Source organism: Watersipora subatra, chromosome 8 (genome assembly GCF_963576615.1).
Source record: "Watersipora subatra chromosome 8, tzWatSuba1.1, whole genome shotgun sequence".
Classification (NCBI taxonomy): domain Eukaryota; kingdom Metazoa; phylum Bryozoa; class Gymnolaemata; order Cheilostomatida; family Watersiporidae; genus Watersipora; species Watersipora subatra.
Genome location: NC_088715.1, coordinates 7,863,298 through 7,870,983, shown reverse-complemented (window position 1 = coordinate 7,870,983; position 7,686 = coordinate 7,863,298). Strand labels below are relative to the sequence as shown.

Genomic DNA, 7,686 nt, shown 5'->3' with positions numbered 1-7,686 from the left:
TGCTTGACACTGTGTAGAGTTGTTTGCTTCACTGAATATCCTTGAGTAATTGTTGTAGCTAGTTAGTTTCTTTCAGTTTAGGTGGTATTGGTCAATAATAATCATGATTTAGTCGCAATTTTGTGCTGTTTTTATTTATAAGTTTTTATTACAATGATCAGACAACTCTCAATCCAACTGATGTCCCATATATTCGCATTGTATCAGCTGTGATGGTTGGACAACTCCCAAGCTTGATATTTCTAGCAGCATAGCAATTGCTCTAGATTTTCATGTTTGCTTGTTGATGTATCGCAGTGCTTAGTGTAATGTTTTGCAGCAGTTGTGGTGTTCCATGATCTCACAATTTATTATTCCTTTTGACTTATTGGTCATCTATCGTTTCAAACCCTGACAATACAAATAGACCAACATATGGAGCCTTAGAGTGCCAGGTTTGCAATCTAATGTTGCCACCAATGTAAAGGAATTTGCTGGTCTTTACATAGCACAATGTAGACTATTTCATAAATAAATAAATTGCGTGTGGTTTCGTTCAATTTTTTATTAGAGAAGGAAAATCCACTAGTCGAGGAGCGTACGGCCATTTGCTCTGCTCAACTAAGTGAGCCTGCTCCTTTATATATAATAACATCACCCGTTCCGTCTAACGGCAAACGGTAAGTATACCGGCTAATAAGGTGAATAAACAGGATCGCTAGTGCGTTGGTATGGCAACAATCTAAGTGACGATAAGTGATAGCATAACGAGTAAAAGAAGGATATAATGAGAAGGATATACAATAAAAAAGACAACAACATGAGTGACGACAAATGACATTACAACGAGTAAAAAACTATAAAACAAAAAGGACAACACATACTATAAAATAAGAAATGTAACGTCATGGCCCAGCGTCCACCACATTTTCATGCTCATAGAGCTTGTTTGAATAAAGAGCCATTATTCGCCAGACACCTTGTTTGCAACAATTAAAGCTGTGCATCAGGGCTATTACTCATTCGGTATAAGCCAACTTGTACGCAGATCCCGTTTGCAAGTGGCTAGTAAGCGTTGACTTCCGCAGCAATAATTAGCTCAATCAAGCGTAGCTCCCCGTTTTAATAAAAACATTCGCTTTACCTTCAGGCCTTCGTGTTGCGCGTTTTCTAATGCGCTTCGCTTTAACAAAGCCTATAATCGTAAGCAAACATGGCGATGTACAAAAGCGTGCACGTAACACAATTAATTATTTACTAATGCGCTAAAGCTGAATATCCGCTCGATTGCCCGGATTGACACAAGCCCGTTCGGAATAAAGCTGGTATCTCCTTAGAGCTATTACACATTAGGTAAGCATTTATTTAAGCTCTTATCATACTTTGATGAATTAAACAGAGATGAAAGTTTACAGCGTAAATAGGCTTATTTTTATGCTCAACAATATTTTCCCGCTACCTTAATCAACAATAAGCTTATTTAATCGCTTACATACTGCGATGAAAATAGACAACGCTTTCATCAATTTTAAGGTATGTACGAAGTTTTTCCATACTAAAGAAAGCCGTAATTCAAAAAGCTAGTTATGTTGTTTCATTTACATTAAGATTTTTTTATCAATTGAGTATTACATGTCGTAATGAAGTGTTGATATCGCTAATACTTCATCAACTGGCTGGATCACTATTAATATTTTGTCCCCCATTCAGCGACAATAGATTATTACCATATGAATTGTTATTTTACAAATACGTGTGATTCAACAATATTTGACTAAAACTAGCTCATGGAAAATTTACGAAGAGGCAAAATTATATTTTACAAAAGGAATGACATGCAATAAGTTTCATGACATGTCACACGTGCTCTAATGGTTATGTTTTTATTTAATAGGGACTATCTTTAAGTTTGTATAGTTACTTATTGGTTGATTACGTGTAGTTTTTTTTTTTTTTCACTTAATACAGAAATAATTATTAAATTTTGTAAAACATTTATTAAGTTACTAATTTAGTAGCAATTAATAAAATATTTTATGGTGCTATTTTAGGCTTCTAATCATTCTTCATGCAACCTGAAATTTCAAAGTGATAAATTGAGTTAGGACTGTTTGGACTCGTAAAGATAATGTGATATTAAAAGTTATTAATTATTATGCAACTTGAAATTACCGACACCAATAAACTGTACTGATGAGATAAAAGATTGCTTTAAAATTAACCAAACTTTATCCCTGCTAAAATGCTTAGAAGAAAAAGATCTGTTCAAACTTGCCCAAATTGAGGTATATAGGAAGGCAATCATGTCTTTACAGATCTCTATTATTCACATTGGCTATTTCAATAAAAGTCGAGCCCTATGCGGTTGTATCAGCATACATTTTTTATATATTTGCTCATAATTGATAGAATAAAAGTTTCAAATCTAGCTACAGATACATTGTTATGAATGTCTCAAACGTCTGAAAAAAAGATAATTAAATGTTTGTCATATTACTTTTCTCTACTTTTTGTGTAAATATCTGAGTACTGACAACGATTCTGCGAGTCTATGGTAATTAGGCTCTTGCGTGAATTTATTTTATCGAGGCCTTTGTATCAGCAAAGTTCTCAGTTGCTATTCAAACCGAAAAGTAGTTAGTGGATAAAATAAGCAAATCACATCTTCGTAAAGAATATGTTTGAATATAGCTGAATCCAACCGCATTCCAAAAACAAACATGTATTGTCAACATCATCTATTCATTATTAGCATAAAATTGTAGAAATAATTTTATTAGCAACATTGGATTGGTTTATTGAAGTACAAAGCAAGTGGATTTTTTGAATTGACCAAAATCATGTACGCAAAACAACGTCAATTTCTTTTAAATCAATTAACTCATTTAATCTGGCAAAGGGTTAATAAAGTCATTTTTGCACCTGGTTGGCAGTTTGTAGTATGGACTCACCTTTTTTCACTTACTGGTGAAGTGCATAATTTTCACTTACTAGTGAAGCGCATAGAATCATTTGAATACCTCTCAATATTTGGTGCGATGGAATTGAATCAAGTTATGCAAAATTACCTGCTAATACAGTTCTGATTAACCACTCATAAGCCAATCTATCAGACAAGACTTTGGCACATGTAACAACAAGGCTAATATTTATTCAACATGTTATGCAAATCATGTTTTGAATTATCTTTAACATTATTATATTATTATCTAATTTTCGCAAGCCACAAAATTTTTATCTCAGCAAAAGTTTTTCATTAAAAAAATCCACTCAAGATATTGCCACTCGCATAGTTTTAGCTCATATAATAGGAACAATTACTCTACTGCAGTGAAGTCAAACTCTGTATGTGTCGCATCTGGATATTTCTTCCCATATTTAATGATAGGATAAGTAGCTCTTACTATGGTGCATACGCAGGTTAGTAGTGGCCACTACTTTGCTACTGTAAGTCTGTCTGGGTGTTTCCGAAATACAATTGAACTGTATACACTTTATTTTTTGTCTTTGCATACCATATTGTGCACCTCGCGCTCCTGCTACCTTTCAGATAGTTTCAGGTTCTCCACACCGGGATACTTGAGTACTAACAAAATATTTAACTTTCATGTTTTTTTTTATCACTTATTGAATGTCGCTTGAAAGTGATATGACATGAAGTAAAATTAGCACCAACAAAAATCCAAATAGCTACAAAACTAACCACGGTAGTGTCCGTAGTTATAATAGGTCATTTTCAATAGACCTGGTTTGATAAGTTTGTATTCTTCTGCTTTATCCTCAACATACCTTGACACTAGTCTTAGGAACTGAATGCCACATATCATGGTTTGTGCAGCAGACAATCGTGTCTCTCATTCCCTATGCATGCCAGTTTACAAATACCAAAACAAAATTTTAAAAAGATTGTTTAGTAGCTTCTGTGATTGTATTTACCAGAAAAGTCAATGTCATTATCTAAACTAATAAATAATTAAAATATACAATAATGTCAGATATTAATGTTACTAGTTGACCCTTTAACGTTTAAAAAAGTTCTTAAAATTGTTCTTTAAAAAAGTTTCATCAAAGATCAACTGTTTATTAAATTCATAATCATCTTCATGAAGAGATAAATTTTATTGACCTTTAAAGTGACCTTTCATAAGCCGATAAGCTATAAGATTCATTGATTCAAAAAAGTTGACTGTTAATGGTAGCTGCAGTGCTAATTAAATTGTATTCATAATATATATATATATATATCTCAATGTATGTGTGTATGTGGATATATCTGTGCGTCATTCCGGCTGTAGATCTTAAAATATCTAGATCTAGCACTGTTGACCATTACGTTGATCGTTATGCTAGTGTATGTTAAGCTCGTCCAAAATGTGAGTATTGTTTTAGTAAAACTCTAATATTCCAGGTGAGTTACTAAAATTCATTAGGTAAATATTACTCGAGCAATGACGGGCAACACCGGCAGGCACAGCTAGTATCCCTTGAAAGGAGAGGATAGTGCCACGTGTGTAAACCTCATATTTGTTATGTCATTAAACATTGGCTAGATTCAATTAATTTTCTCTAAGTTAGTCTCAAGCTGTCCTCAATTGCAAGTTTTTATTAATTAAAAACAGTTTTTCCTCTTGTGTGCCAGTATTGTAACATCCCTGAATTAGCAGCCAGAGCAACCGCTTATACTACTTTAGAATTATTTCATTTTGAAAATAATGTAGAAGGAATGTAGAAACTTGCTTTGTATATTGCTTTATAGCGATAGCTCTATGGCAAAATCATGATGACTGAATCAAGAACTGATGCATCTGTCAACATCTGTCATCAAGAACTGTCATCATCACTAATGTATCTATAATAATACAACTTTGCATTTCTTCGTGCAACAGCAAGCAATCAGCAATTAAGTGATTTCATCTGTTGTTTACACACACATTGACCTACTGGTTACTAACTAACAAAAGAAAGTTAATTAAGGATGAAACACTTATTCTGTCAGGGAGTTTAAAATAAACGAAACTATTCTGTTCCTGCATGCTCGCTCTTACAACCATTCACCATAGCGATACTGACAATTGATCATCCTGTACTTCATTGGTGAGATGTAAGACCTGCATTGGGATAGTACCACAATGTCATTTAAAAGGACATTACATAATAAAACTGATTTTGCAATGTTGTTTGATGGGGTTTGAAAATTACTTTAAAGGTTGACTTGCAACAAAATTCACATTACAGTTATTTGGTATCAAAACATCCACCATGTCTTACTCTGTTGTGTTGTAAGTGCCAAATATGTGGAAAGGTGATTACAAGCTCTTAACAGCTCAAAAACGAAAAGCCGCCACAGATTGGAATATCTTTATTTCGATGATGTAGCCATCAAATTTGGTTATTGTCCTGTCACGTATGTTCTCACGTGAATTGAAAGGCCAATAAAAAACTCAATATAAAACTTATCGTAGCACTAGTTTATGACAAACACTTCGGGTTTTACCGAAGACCCCGTATCAAACATAGGTGCTCGCTACTTTACAGTTTTGTTTCGGTTTGGTCTAATCGGCAAGTCGTAATATGATCATGGGACTCAATACTTTGAAAATAATTTTTGCATCGCTTTTTGATTATCACAAGTGACCAACAGGCTCGTCATGATTATCAGACAGTGATATGTACTCCTTCGAAGTAAGGTTAAAAATTAAATGAATTTTTACGGTAAATTATAAGATATCACTGCTAAAAGTGACAGCATTACAATGACGATAAAATAGGCACGTAAGAACAATAGACATAGTTTTATTGAATACGTGAAGTATATTTGGGAAACTATTTCAACAAATAAGGTTGCATGAAAGTGTAAACAGAAACCATCTCTCACAATTACATCACATTTGAGCCGTTTTGGAAAGATAATCCAAACTACGGCGGTCTCGTGTGGCTGCGATTAATTGTTCGTTTTTGAGCTTTTAAGAGCTTGTAATCACATTTCCACATATTTGGCACCTACAACACAACAGAGTAAGACATGGTGAATCTTTTGATACCAAATAACTGTAATGTGAATTTTATTGCAAGTCAACCTTTAAGGCGCTATTTTGAGGATGTCCACCATCACACTAGTGGTTTGCTGACAGGATTCACAGCCTTATTTAACTAACTCTTTGCTACGAGAGAAGACATGCCTCTCCAGATAATGATGTTATGTTTCATGATGGCTTACTAAAGCCTGGGTCCATATCATTTCTTGGAACCAGGCTGTAGCTTCCTTGTAACATAAAGTAACTATTGGTAAACTAGAGTTGTGTGTGCAGATATGAGTAGTTAATATAGCAGAGTCATTTTTATTGATTACTAATAATATGTTAGGATGAGAAATTATATGGTTTATAGTATTCATACCGATTATAGACTCGCTGTAAACCCTAATCTGTTATTATATTATTCCAACTGATTAAATTGTCTTGACTTTAACCCATTGAAAAAAATGTAAGACACAGTTAGAGACTTGACAGACTTGGTCTAATCATTTCACATTCTAGACTCACACAAACTTTACTGATTTTTTCCGACACTTGCTCACAATAAAATGAAAGGTCTCTTAAATGTAAACAGCGTTTCTTACTTTGTGATTTGCGTCCAACCTAAAGCTTTCGCAAATTCAATTGCAGTTTACTGCTAAGTTTTAGGCATAATGCAATCTTTCGATTTATGTTGTAAGACTAATCTCAATAAAGTGCGTTTTATTTCTAGAGTACAATGGCTGAAACTGTAGCAGATGTTGAGTGTGAATTTTGCTGTCGTAAAAGTGACACCATTCTCAACCCCAAAGTGCTACCGTGTAGTCATATTCACTGTATGACCTGTTTGACCACCTACTATGAGAGCAAACACCTGCTGCTGTGTGGAAACAGTGGATGTGGGTGAGTCTTACTATTTTTTAGTCAAACTTAGATTATACGATAGTGCATATAGCCATGGTTGTGATGCATTAAAACTACATTGCATCACTGCAGCGCAATGTCAAGTGTTTTTGCAATCAATTACAATTTTATAATGTGGAGCTGAACCTTACTGCTATTGGAACTGCAATCTTACTGCAAATTTCTCCCTGAGATCCACTGCAGATTTATTCCCATGACACACATAGAAGAAAACCCATCAATTTATGAACACTGCACATGTACATTCTTCAAAATCAGAAACTGGACATGTACTGCAGCTGTGCTTTAGCATGAGGTTAATACTGTAAATGAATTTGCCGGCCTTTAATTGGCAAAATGCACTAGTACCACTAAGTGACGCTATCATCAACCCCAAATTGCTACCATGCAGCAATATTCACTGTATGACCTATTTGACCTCCTACTATGAGAGCAAACACCTGCTGCTGTATGGATGTAGTGGATGTTGGTGAGTCATGATTTATTTATATTGTTTATAAATCATATAGCACTATGTGCAGATAACTCTGATACGCTCATGGTGTGACATGACCAACTTTACTTGCTCTAAAGTTTACTAATCAGCTACTTGGGGAGCGTGGTAAGAGTACAATATTGAGCTATACAACATCGGAAGACGGGCATCGTGGTTTTATGATGCACCATGAAACCATAGTTAGGTTGGGTGCATGATAGCATATTACAACTGAATAGGAAAGGATTACCCAACAGTTATCAATGTTAGGCATGACGATGTATCACCAAAAGC

At 34.5% G+C, this 7,686-nt stretch overlaps 1 protein-coding gene across 1 annotated transcript in view; it reads left to right on the top strand.

Moving 5' to 3' along the window:
* The first annotated feature begins 1,274 nt into the window (after window positions 1–1,274).
* The window catches only part of LOC137401827 (tripartite motif-containing protein 2-like), a 28,799-nt gene continuing 22,387 nt past the window's right edge, over window positions 1,275–7,686 (top strand). Inside the window, exons 1-2 of the mRNA XM_068088300.1 lie at window positions 1,275–1,332; window positions 6,727–6,896. Of these exons, the coding sequence (XP_067944401.1) occupies window positions 6,733–6,896 (164 nt within the window). The 5' untranslated portion in view covers window positions 1,275–1,332; window positions 6,727–6,732. The remainder of the gene's footprint in view (window positions 1,333–6,726; window positions 6,897–7,686) is intronic.